This window comes from Saimiri boliviensis, chromosome 18, assembly GCF_048565385.1.
Source record: "Saimiri boliviensis isolate mSaiBol1 chromosome 18, mSaiBol1.pri, whole genome shotgun sequence".
Classification (NCBI taxonomy): Eukaryota; Metazoa; Chordata; class Mammalia; order Primates; family Cebidae; genus Saimiri; species Saimiri boliviensis.
The window spans coordinates 3,986,834-4,012,188 of record NC_133466.1 but is presented as its reverse complement, the minus strand read 5'-3'; the positions used below and the strand labels follow the sequence as shown (position 1 = coordinate 4,012,188).

General features: G+C 53.5%; 1 protein-coding gene across 3 annotated transcripts in view; it reads left to right on the top strand.

Moving 5' to 3' along the window:
• Positions 1-25,072, top strand: part of ABCG1 (ATP binding cassette subfamily G member 1) — a 78,800-nt gene extending 53,728 nt beyond the window's left edge. For 2 of the 3 annotated variants that reach the window (XM_003927586.3, XM_074389228.1), the window contains exons 5-15: positions 2,355-2,405; positions 7,627-7,772; positions 9,227-9,350; positions 10,366-10,480; positions 12,327-12,475; positions 12,646-12,747; positions 14,760-14,928; positions 15,795-15,895; positions 16,123-16,281; positions 18,933-19,051; positions 20,503-25,072. In XM_003927586.3, coding sequence (XP_003927635.1) covers positions 2,355-2,405; positions 7,627-7,772; positions 9,227-9,350; positions 10,366-10,480; positions 12,327-12,475; positions 12,646-12,747; positions 14,760-14,928; positions 15,795-15,895; positions 16,123-16,281; positions 18,933-19,051; positions 20,503-20,731 — 1,464 coding nt within the window. In that variant the 3' untranslated portion in view covers positions 20,732-25,072. Of the gene's footprint in view, positions 1-2,354; positions 2,406-7,626; positions 7,773-9,226; positions 9,351-10,365; positions 10,481-12,326; positions 12,512-12,645; positions 12,748-14,759; positions 14,929-15,794; positions 15,896-16,122; positions 16,282-18,932; positions 19,052-20,502 lie in introns of all 3 variants that reach the window. The other variant, XM_003927587.3, reaches the window with a different exon arrangement.
• Positions 25,073-25,355: the final 283 nt, after the last annotated feature.

Here is a 25,355-nt window from a genome sequence, read left to right as displayed (position 1 = left end):
CTGCAACCTCTGCCTCCTAGGTTCAAGCAATTCTTCTGCCTCAGCCTCCCAAGTAGCTGGGACTACAGGCACCTGCCTTTGTGCCCCGCTGATTTTTGCCTTTTTAGTAGAGACGAGTTTCACTGTATTGACCAGGCTGGTCTTGAACTCCTGATCTTGTGATCTGCCTACCTCGACTTCCCAAGTGCTGAGATTACAGGTTTGAGCCACTGTGCCCAGTGGGGGCCATTTTTTGTCTGTTTTTTTTTTTTTAAAGGCTCAATTCATGGTGACCAAGACTGCACAGACCTAAGTGTGGGCAGAGGTGGCCATGAGAATCCTCCCATCAAGAGGAGATTGAAAATCAGCATGCAGCTCTTGTTGCCAGTCATGCCTGGCTTTGTGGGAGGACTGTTTATTTTTCTGCTTCCTTTTTCTTTGCTGCAAAAAAAGAGTCCCCAGTCTTCATGTCCGTCCTGGCACCCTAGGGGACATCCTCAGTTTGGTCTGCTCTGTGCTTTGGTCAGTAGATGGGGGTTCGCCTTGGTTTTCTGCCTGGAGAGATCCTACCTGGCCTTACCGACTGGGGTTGGGCAAAGCTCCCTCCCCGTGGTAACTGAGAGTGGCAGCCGCCTAGCCTGTCATGTGAAGGGCAATGCCAAGGGGTTCTTAGCTCAGCACAGAGAAGCACTTTACATTTGCAGACACGTGATCTGCTATCTAACCTTCTTTGTGGGGAAACAGAAAGAGAGGACCCTGCAGGGCTGCTCCCACTCGCGTTCCCTGGTCCTGCGTGTGCTGTAGGTAAGCGGACGCCGTTCCCCTGGGCCGAGCCTCCCTAGGCGCTGTGTGCCCCATGGAACCCTGACTGTTGATCTGGCCTCCAAATGGGCGTTCAGATGGGGCACAGCGGACCTCTGAGGAGTTGGCAAACATGCTGCAAAGCGGCTGTGAAGTTTTTCTTTACCCTGCTGTTCACCGTTCCGTGTGTGCCGTCAATGCAAGCTTCATGCACACCCTGTTGATTCCTGAATTGCTCCGGCCTCTTGGGTAGTGCGAGTTTGGCTTCTCAGTGAGTTCCTGAGTGAACCCCATGGCCATGTGCTCGAGACCCAATGGCTGCTTTTTCCGCAGATGTGGCTAGTGACCCCTGCTGTCTTCTCTGTCCTCTCCAACCTCGCCACCGAACCTGCTGTGAAATAATCTATTTTCAGAATCAAATTCAGTTCGATTTTGATTCTGAGAATTTCATGAGGCCTTTGAGGAACAGTCTGTGGCTATGGCATGGGCTATCACTCAAGGTCCTGTGCCACACGGAGGACATACTGGCCACCTGCTGGGGAGTTCCGATCCCACATCAGACACAGTTGTGCATTTTTATGCTCTTCAGCCTCGCAGCTGCCAGGCAGACTGAGAAATGATAGGCAGGTGTCACATGCAGGCAGCTGGCTCTGCCCAGGAGCGTGGGTCTGACTCTGTCCAACTCTGGGACCTAGGACCTCTTCCCGCCTGCACCCCACCCTCTCCTCTGGTCCTCACAGCAACTTCTCTAGCTAATGAGGTGGACAGAGCTTAACTTCACCATCATGCCGGTGAGGAGACGGAGGCTGCGTGTTTGCCCAAAGCCACAGAAGGCAGGAGGGTGGAAGCCAGGCCGATCCTGGGCATGGTGGTCTCAACTCTGGGTTTTCCCAGGCAGGGCCAGGAGCCAGTGCTGTGCTAGCAAACGGGACCTCGAAAAACACAGTGACAGAATGCGGCATCCTGGTGTGTCACCCTTGTAAATTCCTGTGGCATAAACACTCCCTGTGGATAAGTTCAAGCCTCAGCAGTTTAACATATGGTTTATGGAACTCCTAACTCATACCACTGGTTCTGCCCAGGCAGATCGCCAAGCCCCTACCTCTAAATTGCCCATATCTGACTTCTCTCCTGGGTACAGCAGAGAATTCCACTGAGATAGCTGGAAGCATCACACACGGACTGCTCTCCTGCCACCCTACCACTATTAAAGCAGGGGGCATAGGAAGCCAAGAACAACTCGGGTTTTCCATGGCGATCAGCGGGCTGCACTGTGGCTAGCTGCACTGTGGCCAGTGGCACCATGGCCAGTGGCACTGTGGCTAGCTGCACCATGGCTAGTGGCATCATGGCCAGCGGCACTGTGGCTAGTGGCATCATGGCTAGTGGGCTAGCGGCACTGTGTCCAGCTGTGCCATGGGTAGTGACATCATGGCTAGCAGCACTGTGGCTAGCTGCAACATGGCCAGTGGCACTGTGGCTAGCTGCGCCACAGTCTGCAGTGTGGGCCTGAAGCTCACCCTGCTGGTGGCCGTCTGTTCTGCTCCTACACTCCTGTCCTTGTCCCCCCACAGGTGTCGGCACATCTGAAGCTTCAGGAGAAGGATGAAGGCAGAAGGGAGATGGTAAGTGGGTTGTTTGGGGCCCTCAAGTGGTCCAGAAAGTACATGGGGTGCATGTGGAAAGCGTGCCTGCTGCGGTTTTGGGCACTGGTTTTTGTCTGTTGATTTGTTTTTGCCTTGCCTTCCGTGTGTGGGACAGGTGACATTTCAGGGAGTGCCCTGGCCTGCAGCAGCCAGAAGCCAGGAGAGATGGATCTGGCGCACACGTCATGGCTTTGATTCTCAGATGCAGGAGTCAGAATGTAACGTGAGGGGTGGCAGCCTTGGCCCTCATGGGGCCAGAAGATGCCAGCTTCAGGGTTAGACCACGAGCGCTGCACCTTTTAGTGTTTAATATGATCTGTATGCAATGTTTTATAAGATGGTAACAATGAAGATGGTTAGTCATTCATTTAAAAATAACCACCCTCCACCCACCTGCACTTGCAAGAAGAAATTTAGTTCTTACGTGTTATTAACCAGCCTTTTAAAAAAGAAAATAAAGACATTTCCAGGATGATTAAGACTTTCTAATCCCTGTAGCCATTTTTTTTTTTTGGCTTCGTAAATTCAGGGGCAGGGACAGGTGCAGGTGGACAGAGCCAGGGGGAGCAGCAGAAAGCCACACAGGAAGGAGCCCACCAGCCTGGGCTCACACACCCTCCCTGGAAAGCCCACTGTCCTCTCCACTCTGGCTAGTGCTGGTGGGATTTTCAGCATGAGATGGAATTTGAGGAACCTGCCCTTCTGTAAGATTATCTTTCTCTCCTAACACCCTTACATGACCATAGTCCAGCCACTGAGAGTGAGGTTTGCCGGGTTAGTGCCAATGGCTAGACTTGGCCCTTTGTGTTCGGGTTTAAAATGGAGTGATTGATGGGATAGAGTCAAACGTGCTGAGAAACATCCACAGCAATTCTATTTTCATCATTTCCCCCTCTGCTGTGGTGTGTAACAGCTAATATTAAGTAAACGTAAACCACTTTGCTATGGAGAAAAGAGTCAGACCACCTAATGCTCCTTCTCCCCACCTCTGCCCGGCAACTGTACCCTTCGAAATTCAGGATTCAGCCCATGTCATCGGGGTCGGGGGGTCAAATGCCCAGTGCAGGTAGAAATAGCCCAATGTCTGAGAGAAGTAAAATAATGCTTCGTTGCTATAGAAAATGTTTTGTGTGGAATTCTTGTATTCTGAGATTGAAAAGAAAACGGACTAACAGAACCCAAAAGAGACAAAATGTGGAAATCACAAATCACGTGTTTCTGGCCCTTCATGAGGACATAAGACCCAGCCTTGTGACTTTATTGTCTAGGTTGAAAGGCGAGAACCCTCTCTGGACAGGGTTTTCTAAACAACATAACGTAGACATCCCCCCTCCCCATACACACACACACACACACACACACACACACACACACACAATCACCTCCCAAGCCCGATTGTGTTGATGATACCAAGTTATGGAAGATGAGTGCTATGGCCTGAGTCCCCCCAAAAGATGGTATGTTAAAGCCTATGCCCCAGAAACCCAGAATTGGCTGTATTTGAAGATAGGGCCTTTATAGAGGTAATAAAGTTAAAATGGAGTCATAAGGGTGGGCCCCAGTCCAGTCTGACTGTGTCCCTGTAAGAAGAGCAGAAGAGAACCCAGACACACCCCGAAGGATGATCCCATGAGGACACAGGAGGAGGCGGCATCTGCCAGCCCAGGAGAGGGGCCTCAGGAACCAGCCCTGCTGCCCTCCATCCCAGACTTTGGCCTCCAGAATTGAGACAGGAATTTCTGTTGTGGAAGTGCCTGGTGTGGGGCCCTAAATAACGGCCTTCGTTCTCCATACCAAAGGCCTGCAGAAGAACACACGGAAAGCCAGCTGTCAGAGCTGAGTCTCGGTGAGGTCTCCCGTGGGAGATGCACACAAATCAACAGAACGGGGGCCCCGGGCTTGAGCCAGCGTGACCTCCACTCTCCCTGTCTGAGGTCAGCTTTGCCACCTCCCACCCCTGGGTCCTCCTTGCCATCAGCTGCAGGACAAGAGGAGAGGCTGGCAAGAGTGTGCAGGGCCCCCACGAAGCAGAGGCTTTTCCACCCGGAGACTCAAGAAGCTGCTCCTTCTGAAGCCCAGAGGACCACAGTGCCCCTGACCCAACCTCTCAGGGCCCTCCTTCCCATCCCCCAACCTCCCTGCTTTCAAGGGGTGTCGGAAGCACAGTCCAATCTCTTTGCCCTCCTTCAAGGTCCCGCAGACCCCTCCAGATGCTGGCCTGCAAGCTGAGGGGCAGCTGTGGGGGCTCCAAGAAGAGACGGTGGAATCGGCCACTGATGGTTGCTGTGGAGGAGGGGCCGAGAGCTCTGGAGCATGAGGTGCTAGAGAGAGGGAATTCTGTCCCTCTGATCCAAACCAAAGACCTGAGGACGGCAGATGGGGGAGAGGGTCTCGGGGATCACCAGATTCGGGGGGAGCAGGCATGGGAGGCAGAGGGCGGAGAGCCCTGCTACACGGAGAGGTGCTGGAGTGAAGTGGAGCTGAGCACACAGGGGACCCGTCCTGGAACCCACTGATGGCCTTGGGCTACTGCCTGCCATGCACGAGCCAAGCTTTGCCTATAAGGTGGGGACAGGAAGCCAGGCCTCACTTGCCTTTCGGGGCAGTGCCAACCTGAACTGGATGGCTTCTTTAAGGTCTCTGAGCTCGATGGAGCCCATGTGATCCCTGTGGGAGGGGCTGTGAGATCGCTTCCCTGCAGCTCAAGGTGACAGCCACCAGCCTTTTCTGGCATAGCTTGGGGAAGACTCTCCCTGAGGGCTGGGTGTACAGTGAGGGCTCCTCAGCAGGCTCTGTGCCGAGGCCACAGCAAGCCAGGTCCTTCGCCTGCCGGAGAGAGAAGACCCAGAACAAGCTGGCATCTCGGCAGAGAATGGAAGCGCCTCCCGGGAGCAGCTACATGGGGCCCGAGGGCAGACAGCGCCCATGGGTGTGTGTCCTCCTGGCGCCTGGGCCCTGCCTAAGACGGCCCAGAAGACAGCCTCCAGCTGCTTTCAGCTGGGTTTATAAGGGCACAAATATCGGCTCATGTGGCTAAATCACCCCTGAGGAGTGAGCCCCTGGCACCATCCTGATTCCTCTGAGGCTGACTTGAACAGTGCAGAGAGCCCTCCACACGGACAGAGAGGCCACACTGTGCCCACCACATGCCCTCAGCAGCAGACGCAGCTGGACCCGCACTCCCGTTCCTCAGCCATGGTGCAGTCGCGCGCCTCCCCGACGGGCCCACCTTCAGGAGGACATGGCAGCCACGTCACGGCTTCACTCACTTCCTTCTAAGCCCCGAGGTGCACATGGGTCCAAGTTCTCTCTCTGTCTCACGGAAACATAATGGGATGGAACATTCTAGCAGATGGTGGAAGAAGTTGTGCACGGCCTTTCTTGATTCCCAGCAAAGCAGCCTCAGTTCCCCAGAGCCCTCCAGCAAGCCACTCCCCAGGAGCGAGACTCCCAGAGGCACCCGCTGGGAAGCCCCAGGGAGCTGGAGCTACACCGGGCTTGCAAATTTCTTGTTTGTTTAGGGAAAATGTATAAACAACTGAGGTCACTGTTTGTTCTGACTAGTCTTTAAAATAGACCCACCTGGGTGGTGTCCCTCCTGAGAGGACTCTGGGGAAAGTGGGGTGGGCTGAGCTCGTGGGCAAGGGTGCGGAGGGAAAGGCACCCACAGCGGCCTCCGCTTCCAGCATCCTGTCTGTGAGAGTGGAGGGAAAGAAGAAGATGTGGCGCACATGTGGGGCCCCCACGGTGAGCCTGGAAGCCCCAGCTTTGGCCAGTGGTTCCAGAAGACCCAGAGGCCTCATCCTGGGATGCCAGCAGAAGAGGGCCCTGCCCACCTTGCACAACCCCCACCTGCTGGCCTTTCCAGACAGCCTCCTGGAAGCTGTTTCTGGTTTGGTGGCCCTCAGAGCCAGGTGTCCAGTGGAGGCACCGGAGCTGGGGCAAGGGCATTAGCAAGGAGCTCAGGACAGGGCTGGAGCCCAGGTCAGCTGACCGTGCACTGCCACCTGCCCCAGCCTGTCCAGCAGCCATGCCCCGGTTCTTTCTGTCACCAAAGCTGCACTTTGTACTGACCACGCATAAATAATTCAAAAGCCCAGAGTGGAAGTTTTCTTCCTCGTGTGTTCCTCCTCCCTTCGGATGACTTCATCTCCCTCGAGGAGCCGCTGGACTAGGGTCCGCTGGCCATGGCCGAGAGGGCTGCCCCAGCGGGTGGGGACGATAGCTGGGTGAATGCTGGAGGGAGGCCCAGGCCGGCTGCCCCCAGGGCGGGGAGGCAAAGATGGCAGTGGCTGACCCAGGCCTGCTTCTGAGAAGACGCTGAGGCTAGAAGCAGCACCAAGCCGACACAGAAATCTGCTGACCTCTGTGTTCCCGGAGTCAATACAGGCTCAATAATCCAGGGCACACAGGGAGGGCTACGTGCACAGTGCCCTGCTTGGATCTTGGCGTGCAGCCTGCTTCCTGGAGCCCGGGCCGAGGTGTGGCTGCTGTGGGTCATAACTGCTTTGAGGGGCAGTGCAGATCTGTTTCATCACCTTCCTGGCACCTTGGAGACCTTGCTTTCAAGTCAAACCTATTTACAAGAACGAAAGTGACACTGTCCCCCTTCCTGAGAGCCCTGGCGCTTGTGACTGTGTCCCTGCCCTTAACGCCCACCTCAGCAATGACAAGAGCTCTGGGAAGAGCCTTCAAGGGTTCCACGCTGCTCTGCGCTCTCTGCATTCACTCTTTCAAGTAACGATCACAGTGACCCTCCCCTTCGATCTGGGCAGAAACCACCAGAAATCGTGCATCCTCTCATGTGCCCATTCATCCATCAGTTCATCAACTGTTTACTGAATACCTTCTTTGAACGGGGCACTGGGCTAGGCTTAGCAGCGAGGAATGTGCCCTGAGCACCTGCCAGAGGCCATATGGCTGATGAGGATGCAGGCCCTCGGGTCTGACCCCAGCACTGCTGCACAGCCTCTGGGCAGCCTCTGTCCCTCAGCAGGACTGCTGACGTGGAAATGGCACCTGCCCCACTTGGCACCAGGCAGCCTGGGGAGGACTCGACTTGGGCAGCCTCCATGTGGACCAGGCACAGTGTGTCCAGCAGGCTGAGGGTGGCCGGCAGGTCTCCCGCGTGGGCCGTGGGAGGTGGTGAGCTTTGGCTGGCAGCTCGAATAATCCAACGTCTCTGGTTCTGCCGCCCCAGGTCAAGGAGATACTGACAGCCCTGGGCCTGCTGTCTTGCGCCGACACGCGAACGGGGAGCCTGTCAGGTGGCCAGCGAAAGCGCCTGGCCATCGCGCTGGAGCTGGTGAACAACCCTCCAGTCATGTTCTTCGATGAGCCCACCAGGTAAGTCAGGACTGTCTGGGCTGGTGTCCAGGAGCAGGAAGAAGCCCCTTTATTCAGGTGACCCTGACATTCTCATGCAGCCTCAGAGGGGTGAGGTGACCTCTGCTCGCCCAGTGGCTCCTCCTTCCATCTGGGACTGCTGGGCAGAGGAGCTGACTTATACCCCCTCCCGCCTCTATTCAGAGACATCCCTGTGCTCAGGCCGGCAAGGCATGTGTTGAGCCTGGAGATATGGTTTGGGGGGAAACCATATCCCTTTCATGATGCTTGTCTCTTCCATGATGCCAAGTTCCCCATGGCTCGGTCACTCCGAAGGCCAGGGTCATGGGACACCCTGGGAAAAGGTCTGTCTTCAGGTGTGTTCTGGAAACGCCTCGCACTTTAGCGCATCAGAGGCTCAGAGATGCCCACAGGACAGAGCCCTCCCTCGGGTGCTCACCAGCCCTCTATAGCTACAGGCGCTCTGATCCCTTTCCTGGGTGATGCCCTTTACGTCTGGGGCTCCCCTGGGGAGTCGCTGCTCTGGAGTCCTGGCTCTGGAGCTCTCGGCCACAGGCCAAGCTCACCTGACTCCTGCTCGGGTCCTGCTCAGTTGTCGCAGGCAGGATGGGCTTCTGGGAACCAGGCTGCTCCTGAAATGACTTTGGCCAGACTTTATGAGGTCTCACTTCTGCCACACACTCACCTCTCCAAAGTCTGGCTAGATGAGACAGCAATGTGACAGCGGCCTTCTGCAGGGAGGGGCTCGTGTGTTTGTTTCTCTTGGGCCTGCACAGCACAGTCTATAAGATAGTTCAGGAAAAGAGAGACCACTATGAACCCTTAAGTAGCATCCTGCAGTCTGAATGCGTGGGCGCCGGGGGACTTCCCAGCACATACTTGTCCCCCAGACCTGTCACTTCAGAGTTGAGAGGATGGAACAGGAATAGGTCTGAGGAGCCAGGAAGGGAGAAGAGACAAGAGAGGTCCCCAGGACCCTGCTGGACAGTGAAACACCTGTCAGAGTAAAGCCCACCAGGGCTGCACCAAGGGCCCCTTCTAGGGGGTGACACCCCATCACCAGCCCCCTAGATGCAAGATGAGGAGTAGGGGTGGTGACTGCAGAGCAGTAGACCACCCGAGGCCCAGCTGCCTGCCTGGACAGTGGGGAAGTCCCCTCCTGCCTACTTGAGTGGGGACCCCCCACCTCTGTCCTGGACTCTGGCAGCAAGGCTCGCTGGGGCTCCTCCGTTCTTGCCAGGAATAAAATGCAGCCTGAAAAGCCCCACTGTGTGCTCCCCAGTGAGCAGCCAAACAAACAGGAAAAGCAGAGTCCAGCCTGGGAGAGGGCAGCTGCAGCTGCGGGCCCCTGATGCCAAGCCCTCTGGGATAGGGACTCCCTGGGCCCCTGGGACCTGGCCAGTGGCTTGTTCCTGCCGCCCACAGGCGTCTCACAGTGCCCCCTTGACTTGCAGTGGCCTGGACAGCGCTTCCTGCTTCCAGGTGGTCTCACTGATGAAAGGGCTGGCTCAGGGGGGGCGCTCCATCATCTGCACCATCCACCAGCCCAGCGCCAAGCTCTTCGAGCTGTTTGACCAGGTACGTGGGCCCCGGGCCTCCCCGCGAGATCACCGCTGCACTCAGGTCGGCCTGGTGACAGCGAACCCTGGGCATCGATGGCCTTCTGTTGCCTCATGGGGTGTCTTCATTTTTGAGAGTGTTTAGGTGCTAGGTTTTGTGAGACTTCTGGACCCACAGGCAGCGAAGGGGGCTGGGGAGCTGAAGTGGCTGAGCAGAATCCTCTCCTGGCCCCGATGGGGGGTCGTGGGACCCTGGGTGTCACCTGCATCGTAGGACTTCATCACCTCCCCTGTTAGAATGGGGGTGGTGATGTTTGTTTTCTAGAATGAATAACAGGTTACAGCATTTGCACAATATCCCGTGGTTTATAAATCTTAGGGTTTGGCCAGGCACAGTGGCTCTCCCCTGTAATCCCAGCACTTTGGGAGGTTGAGGTGGGCAGATCACGTGAGCTCAGGAGTTGAAGAACAGCCTGAGAAACATGGCGAAACCCTGTCTCTATAAAAGAAAAAAAAAATAGCAAAAATTATCCAGGTGTGGACACTCTTCTAGTCCCAGCTCTTGGGAGGCTGAGGTGGGAGGACCACCTGAGCCCGGGAGGTGGAAGTTGCACTGAGCCAAGATCGCGCCACTACACCCCAGCCTGGGCAACAGAGCAAGACCCTGTATCCAAAAAAAAAAAAAAAAAAAAAATCAGATTTTGATATTAGTCTGAGCAAAAGTAGTCACAGAGGGATAAAATGTGGTTAGCTCCAGAATTGTTTCTGAGCAGGTGGTTAGCAGGTGGTTAGCATGAAAAATAAAACTCAAGCAATATAGTAAAATCATTCCTGGCCATGCGATATTCTGTCTTCCAGGACTTATCATGGCTTTCCCTTCAAATGTTAATATGGCCCTTGGGGGTAATATCAAGGGGAGAGGAAGCAGCTGGTTGTTGGGCTGACCGATTGGCTGATTGATTGATTGATTGAGAGCTCCTGCTGCTTTACGAGGAAGGCAGGGCTTGATCCCTTTCTTTCTTACTTTTTTCCAGCTTTACGTCCTGAGTCAAGGACAATGTGTGTACCGGGGAAAAGTCTCCAATCTTGTGCCATATTTGAGGGATTTGGGTCTGAACTGCCCAACCTACCACAACCCAGCAGATTTTGGTAAGCAGAGCCGGACGGGAAGGGGATTTTCCTCCTCTGTGGGTTTCACTTTTAGCCGAGGCTCCCAACTCGGAAATCACTTGAATATGCCACAAATGGCTCAAGTGTCATCCAGTGATAAAACGTTTAAAGAACAACAAAATAAATTTCCTTTCCTGTAGACACTAGGTAAAAGCATCTGGCCAGCCCGTCTCCGCCCCTCCCCTGTCTCTGTGTGCTGATTGCCCGAGGACAACAGTCTTTGGATTTAGGCCCTAAGTCCAGGATCATTTATCTCCAGATCCTAATTACCTCTGCAAAGACCCTTTATCAAATAAGGCTTCATGATGACAGTTCAGGTGGACTTCTCCCCTCCTTCGCCTTCCAGCCATCAGCCTTAATCTGTCATTTTTCTTTAAAATATTTGATTTATACAATTCCCAGAACTCTATTATTTTCTACATTATTTCCCAAACTGTGTTCCATGAGCCTGTTCACGGGAAGTGCCTCTCACTCACAAGGGGTAGGCTGTGACGGCGAGGAGAGAGGGCACGGGGTGCCGGGAGTGTGGTTTGAGGGGAGACGGGAGCCCGGGGAGGCTGTGGTTCTGGTTTCACGCTCACTCACAAGGGAGAGTAACAGATCAGTAACAGGTCAGTAATGGATGCTGCTGAGTGCAGCAGGGGATGTGAGGTCTGATGCCTGCACGAGGTGAGAACCTGGTGGGAAGGGTGGGCGGGAAGGAGAGGAAAGACATGGCGCATGGGGATGCGGAGAGGTCCCGGAGAGATGAGGATGGTCCCTTCTGGGGCTTCCGTTTCCTCGGTATCATCTGACCAGAGAGTGGGTGGTGGAGGGAGGGAAGTGTGGCCCACTGTGGCGGGTGCGGGTGACCACAGGGGCCTGGAAGCATGGAAACGTTGCCTGGCAGTGCTGTGGGCTTGTTTGGAGCCCTTGAGGATAGCTTTCCGGTGGAGCCAATGTGTCCTGGTTTGTGGCTTGATCTAGGAGGTGTGGTGGCCCCATACCAGCTGGGAGGAAGCAGGTAGCTGGCTCTGCCAGAGGGAAGTACAGAAAAGGCAAGGGCATTGGGAGCTTTGGGCCTTAGCAAGAATATTACTGGAGTGGGGGGTGACGCATCGCACAGGGAGGACACGGAGGCAGGAGAGGGCAGAGGGCTTGGGAGAAAACAGAGGCAGGCAGAGGGATGAGACCACTTGCCACGGGAATGTGGAAGGAGCCGTGGGCTGCAGAGGACGTCGAGGCGGGAGGAGCCCTTGGCGGAGCGAGTCAGCAGGCGGAGGGATGAGGTGAAGATTGGGATGCAGCAGGGACGGCAGGGGCGGGTGCAGAGCTGGGAGGCCAGTGCAGGAGATACTCACTGGGCTCTGAGAGGTGCAGGCCGAGGCTCCCAGGACCACCAAGTCCCCAGGGTGCCAGCCACACGTGTGGCAGTGGGCATGTCCTCTGTGGTCTTCTAGAACTGCGGCAGCTCTCATCACACCCTGCCAAACCACAGGCTCCTCCGGAAGGAGTCCTGCTTCCCTGCTCCCCTCCCCGGCTCCACCTCGGAGGCCAGCATAGAGCAGGCATTTAAGTCCCGGCTGGATGAGCCATCAGTAGATGCACCCACCGACAGCACGGTGTGTGTTTGTGTTTCCAGTCTCCTGACATGATAAACGGCCTGGCTGGGGGTTTGAGAACCAAATGCTGGTTGATAAATGATTCTGACGTCATGCCGTCAGCACCGCCATGCAGCACCTATGTAATCACTTTAAAACATTCCCACTTGAAAAGTGACTTTCCATTTGCGCGATTGGGGCGTCTTTCCTGGAGCCTGCGCTGACCCCACTTCTGTCTCCTACAGTTATGGAGGTTGCATCTGGCGAGTATGGTGATCAGAATGGTCGCCTGGTGAGAGCGGTTCGGGAGGGCATGTGTGATTCCGACCATAAGAGAGACCTTGGGGGTGATGCCGAGGTGAACCCTTTTCTTTGGCACCGGCCCTCTGAAGAGGTAAAGCAGACAAAACGATTAAAGGGGTTGAGAAAGGTAATGCAAATCCCGAAGCCCCCTGGGGAGGCTGCATGTGGCGCTGTACATCGCTGCGTGATAGCTCTTTCCGAGTGAGAAGGAGCCGTGGCTCCAGGCTGGCTTTCACCAGTCCCCTCTTGGTGTGTCCACAGGACTCCTCATCCACGGAAGGCTGCCACAGCTTCTCCGCCAGCTGCCTGACACAGTTCTGCATCCTCTTCAAGAGGACCTTCCTCAGCATCATGAGGGACTCGGTAAGTCTCGCATCTTCTCCCGTGGCTAGGGAGGCCATGGGTCATTTTCTCATAGACTCGTCCTGATGGCATGTGTTCATTTATTCCCACACTGCCATAAAGAAATCCCTGAGGCTGGGCACGGTGGCTTATGCCTCTAATGCCGGCACTTTGGGAGGCCAAGTCGGGCGGATCGCCTGAGGTCAGGAGTTTGAGACCAGCCTGGCCAACATGGTAAAACCCATCTCTACTAAAAATACAATAATTAGTGGGTATGGGAGTGCACACCTGTAATCCCAGCTACTAGGAAGGCTGAGGCAGAAGAACTCCTTGAACCCAGGGGGTGGAGGTTGCAGTGAGCCTAGATCTCACCACTGCACTCCAACCTGGGCAACAGAGCAAAACTCCCGTTTCAAAGAAAGAAAGAAAGAAAGAGGCACTTCCTTCTTTGAGTCTGGGGAATTTATAAAGAAAAGAGGTTGAACTGGCTCATTGTTCTGCAGGCTGTATAGGAAGCATGGCTGAGGAGGCCTCAGGAATCTTTCAATCATGGTGGAAGGTGAAGGGGGGGGTAGGCAGATCTTAAACGGCAAAGCAGGAGGAAGGTGGATGGAGTACTATACATGTTTAAATATCCAGATCTCTTGGACCGGGCATGGTGGCTCAAGCCTGTAATCCCAGCACTTTGGGAGGCTGAGGTGGGTGGATCATGAGGTCAAGAGATTGAGACCATCTTAGTTAACATGGTGAAACCCCATCTCTACTAAAAAATACAAAAATTAGCTGGGCATGGTTGCGGGTGCCTATAGTCCCAGCTACTTGGGAGGCTGAGGCAGGAGAATTGCTTGAACCCAGGAGACGGAGGTTGTGGTGAGCTGAGATCATGCCATTACACTCCAGCCTGGGTAATAAGGGCAAAACTCTGCCTCAAAAAAAAAAAAAAAATACAGATCTCACAATCACTCACTCACTGTCACAAGCACAGGACCGAGGGAGTTCATCTGCCCCCATGATCCAATCAGGTCTCAATTCCAACTCTGGGGATTACAATTTAACGTGAGATTTGGGTGGAGACACAGACCCAAACCATATCACTAAACTTTCAAATTACTTTTCTTCCATTTGCAATAGTCAGTGTTGACTGTACTGCTGTAGTAACAAACATTCCCAAAATGTCCATGTCTACCTCCATCAATATTGTGTCCTACTTATGTGAGGCGTGGCAACAGTGGACTGTGTTGTGTCTCTGTCCCATAAGCCTTCTCACCTGGGGACAGCTCCTATCTGGACATGTCTTTCTGGAACAGGCCAAAGGAAAAGTGCAAGAGAGAAACCAAATGACAGCCCTTAAAACTTCCAGTTGGAGGTGGCAGATCGTCACTTGTACTCACATGCCATTGGCCTAAACAAGTCACATGGCCAAGCCTGAAACCAGGGCGCTGAGCAAGTCCATTTCTCCTTCAGGAAGGCACTGTGAATCATGAGGATTGGGGTGGGGAGGTGGGCAATTCCTTATAGGAAAGGAGGTGGTTAATCCGTGGGAATCATAAATGTCCGCCAGGGCAGTGGACTATCTGGCCACCTGCTTAGGAGGGGCTGAATGCCTGGCGTGGCTTCTGGGACCTAATTTGAAAGACAGAGGGGCTCACCGCAGCCCATACCAGAGCACTTGGAGCCTCTGATACAGACACTTTTCCCTCTCCATTGCTTTTACCTTTCCTCTCTTCTCGGGATAGACTTGTTCTCCATTCTGAATCTTTAACAAAGGATAGTAGTTACGTCTGTTTTAACACAACAAAAGCCCTTCATGTGTGCATATGTGTGTGATAATGCATGTATGAACGTGTGTGAGCGTGTGCATGTATGTGAGCTGTCCTAGGGTTTGGCTTGTTTTTCTGGAGAAGAGGGGAGGATGAAGCCTGAGACCCACTGTCCAGAGTTCAGGGTCGCACGCTTCCAAAGCCACAGCCGGGTTGTCCTCCGAGCCGAGGACAGCTGTGCATGCACCAGGTAAGACGCGGCTCTGCCCCCAGGTCCTGACGCACCTGCGCATCACCTCGCACATCGGGATCGGCCTCCTCATCGGCCTGCTGTACTTGGGGATCGGGAACGAAGCCAAGAAGGTCTTGAGTAACTCGGGCTTCCTCTTCTTCTCTATGCTGTTCCTCATGTTCGCGGCCCTCATGCCCACCGTCCTGACGTGTGAGTGACGGACTGCAGACTTCCTTATTTTCAATTCCTACCCAAGCATGGGGGCCTGAGGTCATGCCTTGACCAACAGATGAGTTTTCTAAACACAATGTTTTCTTTTTTAAAAATACTATCTTCTGTGTTGGCAGATGCAAGTTGTATTGTATTTGCTGTTAGATAAGAAAATACAATATTTAAGCCAAAGGAATGAATCCCTAGTGGAAGAGTTTTAAGCATGGTCCACCAGGCTGATGGGAGGGAGATTTCTCAAAGGTTCGCTAATCAGGAGCCCCCCAACTCTACTGCTTAAGCGTTACCTAGTCCAGTTGATAAGACAGCTCTACACAGCCCACTTCGGGAGCAGATGAGCTCCCCTAGATGGATCTCCACGCAACAGTTTGTTCACAAGGAGGCTGCCCTTGATCACTCTGGGCTGACAGCAAACACAGCTGCTGCTTCTCCAGGACTTCAGCATAAACAGCTCCTGCCTCGGTACCTCCTCCCCGAGCTGCCCCTGATTTCTAAGAGCAGCTTGCAGCCTTGCTCATGGGAAGGGACCACGCTGATGGAGTTTCAGAAGCGGCAGGCTCAGGAAGAGTAAGGCCAGGCGTGAATCCTGGCATTCATCACTAAGATGATGCTTTGTATTCACAGACCTACTCCCCACCCTGATTCTCCACTCGATGACTCTTCAGGTTAGACACACGGGTGGCGAGTTTCCCAGGACAGTGAAACATGTGCCCTGTTTGTTCCGTCTCTTGGGGCCACAGGACAGAACTGAGTTAGGAGCCGCACGGCTCAAGATCGCCTGTTCGGATGTTGAACAGGCTCGCCGCGCGTGGCCGCTGACCCTTCTTTTTCGCTTTTCTACCTCCTAGTTCCTCTGGAGATGGGAGTCTTTCTTCGGGAACACCTGAACTACTGGTACAGCCTGAAGGCCTATTACCTAGCCAAGACCATGGCGGACGTGCCCTTCCAGGTGTGTTAGCCCGGGGAGCTGGAATTGGAAACAGGGCAGGAGTTCTCCTGCACGCTCTATATCGAGTAAGAGAGCCTGCCGAGGATGCAGGGTAGCGCGGGGAAGAGCCTGACTTCCGGGGCTCTGGCAGGAGCCGCGGGAGGACTGGCCGCCCAGGAGCTGCGCGGTTGGGTGGCCCGCGGCGGTGGGACGCGCGGAGCCGGCGGCTGACGGGTCCTTGCTTCCAGATCATGTTCCCGGTGGCCTACTGCAGCATCGTGTACTGGATGACGTCGCAGCCGTCCGACGCCGTGCGCTTCGTGCTGTTTGCCGCGCTGGGCACCATGACTTCCCTGGTGGCGCAGTCCCTGGGCCTGCTGATTGGAGCCGCCTCCACGTCCCTGCAGGTGCCAGCCCGGGGGACGCTGAGGGCCGGGCTTCCCTGCACCACCTTGGCCTGAGCTAGGGGGCCCTGTCACGCCTCCCCTACCTCTGCCCTGACCTCCTAGATGGGGACAGTCCCGTGGGAAGGGCCCACATTGTCGGGTGGTCAGGATCCGGGGGCTTCCGTGCTGCACACAGCAGGTGCCCTCACATGTGCCGATCGCCTGCCACGCGCTCTTCCCAGCGCCCCGCAAATCTGAGCTCCTGTAGCCCCAAGCACAGTGACGCTTAGGTGCTGTGCTGGCCCCGTTTTACACAGGCGGGCACTGAGTCCCAGAGATGCAAAGTGATCTGTTAGGGTCACACTGGTGGCTCCAGGGCCAAGCTCTCAACAGCTGCATCGCTGCCTCTGCAGGGTCCCCTCGGCCTCTCCCCTGCCTCCTTCCTTCTCCCACTGCCCACCCTGTCCCCCAATCTGCCACCCACATGCACCTGCAGGTTCTCCACTTCTGTGGCTTCGGGGCGCCCTGGCTGAGCCTGTCCTTCCAGACAAAAGCAGCACTCCTGGGTGGATTGGGAACATCTGAGGCCCCCAACTGGGTGCAGTTTATTCCTGGTCACCTCCAGGCCACCATGAGCTGGATTCCTGGCCTCTAGGGCCCCGGTGCCCTGACCCTGGGTGAGGATAGCCATCTCACAAGGCTGCCATGGGACCAAAGATGACACTGCAGGAAGGTGCCAGGCCCACACCAGCCATGGCAACTCACGTCCCCCAAAGCCAGCCCCGGAGCACCTGCTTAGCCACTCCCAGGCCTCCTGCCCAGGGTGCTCAGGCTCCACGGGGTCACTGATCAGAGCAGGGTTTGGATGCCCCTGTCCTCACAGCTGCATACGGCACATGCACACACACACTCAACTACACACCACACACTGCAGACACACCACACTACACACTGCAGACACACCACCTACACACTACATACACACACTGCAGTACACAGACACCACAGTACATGCACACCCTACACTACACACCACATACTACACATACATCACACCACACACTGCAGACACACCACCTACACACTACATACACACACACTACAGTACACACACACCACAATACACACACACCCTACACTACACACCACATACTACACATACATCACACCACACACTGCAGACACACCACCTACACACTACATACACACACTGCAGTACAGACACCACAGTACACGCACACCCTACGCTACACACCACATACTATACATACATCACACCACACTGCAGACACACCACCTACACACTACATACACACACACTACAGTACACACACACCCTACACTACACACCACATACTACACACACATCACACCACACGGCAGACACACCACCTACACACTACATACACACACACTACACACCACACACTACACACATACCACAATACACACCACACACTGCAGACACACCATACCACACACTGCAGACACACCACCTACACACTACATACACACACTGCAGTACACAGACACCACAGTACACGCACACCCTACGCTACACACCACATACTACACATACATCACACCACATACTGCAGACACACCACCTACACACTACATACACACACACTACAGTACACACACACACCCTACACTACACACCACACACTACACACATACCACAATACACACCACACACTGCAGACACACCATACCACACACTGCAGACACACCACCTACACACAACATACACACACACCATACTGTATACACTACACACACAATGCACTACACACCTCAAATGCTACATGCGCACACCACACAATACATACCACATACCATACTCCACACACTGCACACACACACTACACACAAACCATGCTACACATCGCACATTACACACCACACACACACACTATAGACACTACACACTACATACACACACCACACACACTACACCACACACACAAATACTACTTAAACACAACACATAGTACAGACCACATACCACACTCCAGACACTGCACATGCACAAACACACACTACACACTACATGCTACGCACACACACCACTCACTGCACATGCATATACTACACACTACAAACATTGCATACTATACACACACTACATACACACCACACCACATACCACACATTACAGAAACCATACACACCACATAGCAGGTAGTGCACACACCACACACACCACACACACACACACACACACACCCCCCCCATACACTCTGTCCCCCACACCCTCACAGCCCCTGGCTGGACCTGTGCTCACTCAACCCTGAGTCGCAGCTGTCGGTTCCACCTTTGGGCCGCTCTCCCGGTGGTGCTGAGAGGTAGGCGCCCATCCCACATGCAGAGGCTGCAGTCCTTCCACTGGGCCCCGACTGCGGGGATGCCTGCCACACACCTGCCACGGGCCAGGCAGTCCTTAGCCCCCCACGGACAGCTGTGGAGGAGCAGCAGGGCAGCTGGGGGACCTCAGAGATGGTGACCTCACCCCTCAGGGACGCTGCACCCTCTGCCCCATAAAGTACCCTCATTACCATGCCCAGAAGGTCCCCTGGCCCTGCCTGGGGGAAGCTGGGGTGGGCGAGCCCCCGTCTGCAGGAGGCCAGCCTGTGGGTTCTGCTACAGCTGTCCTGTGTCCCCCACTCCAGGTGGCGACCTTCGTGGGCCCAGTGACGGCCATCCCGGTGCTCCTGTTCTCGGGGTTCTTCGTGAGCTTCGACACCATCCCCACATACCTGCAGTGGATGTCCTACATCTCCTATGTCAGGTAGTGGGCACAGGGCACGTGTGGCCGGGGGACCGAGGAGGATAGGGAAGAACCGTCTCCAATGGCGCGAGGAGCTCGCAAGAGCCCCTTTGGACATCTGGCCAAGTGTGAATCACACATCTGAGGATCCATGCCTTCCATCTTCCTCCTAGGTCCACCTGCCCCCACCCTCACCGACACACACACACAGACACACATACTAAACAAGGAGGCCACAGAAACCAGCACTTCACACACCGAGAGCCGTGGCAGGCCCTCGTGTTCCAGACTTTTCGAGAGCAGCCTTCAGTGGAAACACTTCCATCGTTTAGGACGTTCTTCCTCTCCGAAGTGAACAGTGCTCCTCACAAAGTGCTGATTGTAAAACCTTTATAGGAAATCTGGTGGGGGCTGGGCGCGGTGGCTCATGCCTGTAATCCCAGCACTTTGGGAGGCCGAGGTGGGCAGATCACTTGAGGTCAGGAGTTCAAGACCAGCCTGGCCAATATGGCAAAACCTTGTCTCCACTAAAAACACAAAACAATTAGCTGAGCATGGTGGCATGTGACTAATTCCAGCTACTCAAGAGGCTGAGGTGGGAGGATCCCTTGAACCCAGGAGGCAGAGGTTGCAGTGAGCTGAGATCGTGCCCCTGCACTCCAGCCTGGGCAACAGAGGTGACTCCAACTCAAAAAAAAAAAAAAAAGTCATGTTTAAACATCCTAAACATCTTTGAATGAGAATGCCCAGTGCTTCGGGTCCTTGGCTACGGGGTTTCGTGCCCTCTGCAGAGCAGGGTGTTGGCACACTGTCCCCACCATGGGCAGCACCCATCTTCCGAGCTGCAGAAGTTCCACATGACACAAAGATCCAAAGTTGAGAACAAGCTCTTCTTTTCTAGAATGTCAGTTCAGACCCAGGTATATTGTTGAGGAAAACAGAATCAAAACAAAGCGCTCGTACAGAGTTTCAACAATCTGTGTGTGCTCCAACACCAGGAAATCAGAAACCGACCTCTTTCTTCTCCAAATTAGTGCTTTTGTTCTGACAGGGCAGGGCTGGAACAGAGGGAGAGAGAGGCAGGAATGTTTCATAGAAATGCTCTCAAGTCCTTGCAAGTTGGCCTGCCCAAGATTCCATCTAACCATTAGAAAGTGTGTCACCTCGGAAGTGGACGAAAGGTTTTTCAGTGCATTTCACCAGTGAATGAATGTCTCCTGCTCATTCTACTTGGTTTTTTGCTGGGGGCCCTGGAGTCAACAAAATTGGAAGAAAAACGTAGTGGAGCTGTTGGCGTGTGTTTATCTTAAGAAGGTGGTGGGAGGGGAGGAAGTATTCTGGGGAAGCCGGCTCTTTGGGAAGGAGGGAAAGGCGGACTGGGAAGCGCAGGGAGCGTGAACAACTTTGACCTTCAGCCAGTGGAGTGGCTGGCTCGGGGAGCGTCCTCCCTCACGCCCGACCTTTCCTCCTAGGTATGGGTTTGAAGGGGTCATCCTCTCCATCTACGGCTTAGACCGAGAAGATCTGCACTGTGACATTGACGAGACATGCCACTTCCAGAAGTCGGAGGCCATCCTGAGGGAGCTGGACGTGGAAAACGCCAAGCTGTACTTGGACTTCATCGTGCTCGGGATCTTCTTCATCTCACTGCGCCTCATTGCCTATTTTGTGCTCAGGTACAAAATCCGGGCAGAGAGGTAAAACACCCGGATGCCAGTAAAGAGGAAGATTAGACACTGTGGCCGAGGGCCCGTCTAGAATCGAGGAGGCAAGCCTGTGCCCGAACAACGATGCAGAGACTCTTCTGATCCAACCCTAGAACCGCGTTGGGTTTGCGGGCGTTCAGCTGCTCCGCCCAGCTCGGCTGGGTCTTCTCTCCACTCCCCTTTCTAGCTTTAACTAGGAAGACGTAGGAAGGTTGGTGGTTTTTCTTTTACATACAGGATTTTAAATACCAGAACTGAGGCAAAATTTAAAACTGCAACACAGCTGGTGACGAGAGACTTGCTCGGTCAGTCCCGTTCCTCGTTAGCACCAGGCACCCTGGGTCCTGGGTGGGGAACCACAAGCACCCTCTCAGCTGATGGCTGTGCAGTCAGAGGCCTCGGGGCAGAGGGTCCAGGCATGGAGCGACTCCACGTTATGACTGTTGTTTTTCATAGTTTCATCTTTCTAAGGTGTGTCTCTTTTCCAATGAGAAGTCATTTTTGGAAGCCAAAAGTTCATAGAATACATTCACTTTAAGAAATTGTACCTTTTTAGTACTAGATGAAGGATGATTCAGGGTAAATTGCGTATTCTGGTTAGAGAGGAGAGGGGTTTAACTGAATCACTAGCTGGTCTCATACAGAGACAGCACTTGTGAAGGATTGAATGCAGGTTCCAGGCGGAGGGGAGATGTGGGCGCCATCTACACTGAGCCATGCAGAATTTTTTAAAAGCTATACAAAAAGTTGTAAGAAGACATTGGCCAACTCTTTCAAAGTCTTTTATTTTCCACATGCTTCTCATTTCAAGCAAAATATGTTGTTTGTTTCTCCCTAGCTTTCTGACTACCTTAATTTTGCCCTGGTTGATTTAAAAAAAAAAAAAAAAAAAAGTTTTCCTTTCCTCCTGTATCACATCAACTACCTCTGCTGAACCTGGAAGAACGGGGCTTAGGGAAGTTTCAGGTGCGACCTTTGAGGGTTGGCTCTGCAGGAGCAGCCAGCAGTGACTGATGGGCTAAGTGCACAGGACGGGAGGATGGCAACAGGATGGCATCGGAACGCAAGGGCTTAGGGCGAAGTCAGCAGACTTCAGCGTGCCGAGGCATTTGAAACCTGATCACACAACGCATTTAGAGTGGTGGGGGCATTTCATCTCTGGCTTTTGTGACCTCACAGCCACATCACCACCTCGGTGTTCAGCTTGTGTAAACTTTGCATATTGGAAACCCCTTCTTTCCTGTGACGGAGTTGCATGAGTAAAGTCCTGCTAGGGAAGGCACAGTGCCTATCTGGAGGTCAGGTGGCTTTGAATCCGTAACAAGGCTGCCTGTGCACTTGACCGCTCTCGGAGGCAGTTTGACCTCACGCAGAGACGGCGGTGCCAGCCAAAGACGTCCGTCTTTCAGAAAATGCCGTTGTTTCCTCCTTCCAGAATGTCACGATCAAATCAGGACTTCCAACTGAAAGACTGTGTTTTTGCGGGCAAATCAGTGAACCTCTCTGAGCCACGTTTTTCCTCATCTGTGAACAGTGGCACTACGTTGTACTCAAGGCCATTGCCAGCCCAAAGGTGGTGGGATTCCTCGGTCACGTCCCTGAAGCTCGTTTCTCACTTGAAAGAACGAAGAGGGTCTGAATTTTATTTACACATGGATTTAGTTTGTAAATTCTTACAGATTCCTTTTTTACTCCTAGATCTTTTTTAGTTAACACAATTGAGGTCGATATTAAAGTGTAATTTTAAGTGTGCTTGTTCTATACAAATATGGCATTGCCTTCCAGATTTAGTTTTTAACCAGAGTCCAACTTAGCCTTTATGAAAAGTCCTCATTTAATTTCAAAATAGATCTTCTTGTAAGATGTTGTTCATAGGGAAGACCTACACAGGACCAGCCTGGTGAAATACAGAATTGGAAAAGGCCGAAAGTCCTTGCTCATGGCTCAGAACTACGTGGAGTGAGGTCAGTGTTGAAAGCGCCAGTTCCCTGCGGGCGAGCCTTTCCCATTGTGGATTTGTGTTGTGGGCTCATGGCCCTAGCAGGGGTGTGTCTGTCAGGGACTGTGCACGGCCCACAGCCCTGCTCCAGAAGCAGCTCGGTCTCGTTTGCTGAGGCCACTCGCTGTGCCTCATCAATTTCAGCAGGAAAGAGTGAGATGCTTCTAGAGTTAAAATCTGCTTTCCAAGAGCACCTGAGCCCTCTGACAGAATTACTTTCGTAGGAGTTCGATCGGGGTACTTCCAAGGGGAAGAGCTTGGGAACCATGAGTGCTGTTAGGCTGCAAGAAGGGAATGGATATGTGAGATCACGGGGGCTTATTTTTTGAAGGAATGGAGCTGCCTGGCTGCAGCTCGGGGAGCTCTGGGTAGTGCAGCACCTAACACCGAGCTCCTCCTACGCCTTGCTCACCTGGACTGGAGTAGGTAAGGATTCTGCAGTCATTGTCCCAGGACGCCTTTGCTTAGCCGTCTCCTGCAGACTGGAGGGAAACCACAGCCAGGAAAAGAGAGGGTGCGTCTGTCCCAGGCGCAGCTGGCATCCCTCTTCCAGGTTCAGCAGGGGTCCCTGGTTGGGCATTTTCCTCATAACCCATGGCAGCGTTGGCTCAAATGCTATTGTTTAGCTTTCCAGATATTTCCCCTCTGCTTTTTGTTTGGTAAAATGCCTTACTCCAGTGACCTAAGCTAACAGCAAGCTACTCACTGATTTACTCCCCTAGCTAGCAGGGGTTAAGGGGCACATGGTGATGTGCTGTCTTTCACACGCTGAAACTTAAATGCAGGCCAACTCCCCAAATCTAATTTGTTTCAGTAATTTCTGAATGCAGTGACTCAGATATTCTTTTCCTCTCTGGTTGTCTTCAGTTGGAAGGAAGGATTAAAGTTTGGACAAAGATCCGCAGCCCCCGCAGTGGTTGGTATAGGTGAACGTGGGTGTTTGAGTGAAACTGCTGGGGCCTTCCGCCTTTGTCCCCATCCGAAGTATTTTGTGCCTCTCTTTCTTCTCTGGCTGAACATCAACTGGAGATTGAATTCTCTGAAAGTCCCCACATGGGTGAAGTGGGCAGCTGTTCCCAGGAAGGGGAGTAACTGCAAAGTTTTACACAGTCGATGCTGGAATTGGATTATATCACCTGGGGGACGTGCCTGTAGGACCAGGAAATGGGACATGGAGATTCCAGGTGAAAACTCGTCGTAGAAACCCACAAACAGTCATTCTCCCAGCCTGACATCAGGGGCAGACCACACCCATGGGGCAGAAACCAGGCTTGGTTGTTTGAGCCAGAAGAGAAGGCACGAGGCCTGGTGCACCGAGCACCTTTCCTCATGGCTGGTTCCAGGTGCCGGGCTGGATGCCCTCGGAACCCCTCTGTCCCCTGCCCACTCCTCAAACCCTTACTGACCCACCCCTCTTGCCTGGTGCTGTCCCAGGCCCTGGAGGTTGGGGGGTGGGGACTCCAATGTGGGCTTGCCCTCCATTGTGATGGGAGGGAACCACGTGGCCACTTGGCTTAGACCTGCTCATGGTGCAGACTTGGAATGCTGAGGCGGGGAGAGGCTTCGTGATGTCCCCAGGGCCCCAGAGTCAGGAAGGAGCAGAGTGTGAATTACAGCCCGGTTGGACCCCAAAGTCACTGTTTTGTTACTGCCTCCTGTTCATGGCATATGAATGTACCTGAGATACTTTGTAAGGCATAAAGTGCAATACTAGCTTAGTGGTTGTTTGTTCAGTGATTCATTGTGTCTCCAAATAGGTGGCTGAGATGAGAGGGCAGCCCAAGCCTAATGCCCGTCAATGGCCTTGCATCGGAGTGCCCGAGACAGGCACCTCTCTGCGGAGAGGGGCTGTCCTCTGCCCTTGCCTGCTTCTAGCTTCCTAGTGTAATAGTCCTGTGGCCTAGCTTGGGCTTCAGCGGGGCGGGTGTGTGTGTGTGGTATGTATGCGTCTACCTACATGCAAGCATGTGTGCACACCTGCACACACATATATGCACATACACATATCCATGCAGGTTTGCAGACTTGGCTCCAGGCATGTGTCTGATAGTATTATTCTATCATGTTTCCTTCATAGAATACCAGCCTCTGAATCCTCAGTCAGCCCTTATTGCAAGAAGAAAAAGAAAAACCTCTCTCATTCCAGGTCTGTGCAGACGGGAAAAGTGTAGTCAGAACCCATTAAGACTTTGGTCAAATGCCAGCTGAATTAGAACGCAATGGAAGTTAGACAAACAACCCAGCTGGGCAGGCGGGGGAGGAGCAGAGTATATGAGTATAAAGTTAGAGACTTCTAAGGAATGAAGACTGCTAATAAAATATTTTGTATAAACTTTTTACCTGTGTTCAGTGTCAGATGCTTCAAGGGATTGGCTTGCATTTTTCTCAGTGCATGGATTTTTATGCTGTGTCTGGAGGACATTTGTTGACCCCCCAGGAAGAGCACAGATTTGTCACTTATGTTCTGGTCTAAGACCTGGCTGTAGATGAGCTCTTTCTCAATAACGTTCATGTTTTATGTTGAATTGTCTTAAAGTTTTGTGTTTCCTGTTCTCCCAGAATCCTCACCCATATCCTCCTGCCTTGTAATGTTGGCCATGACCTCGAAACGTGCCTGAAG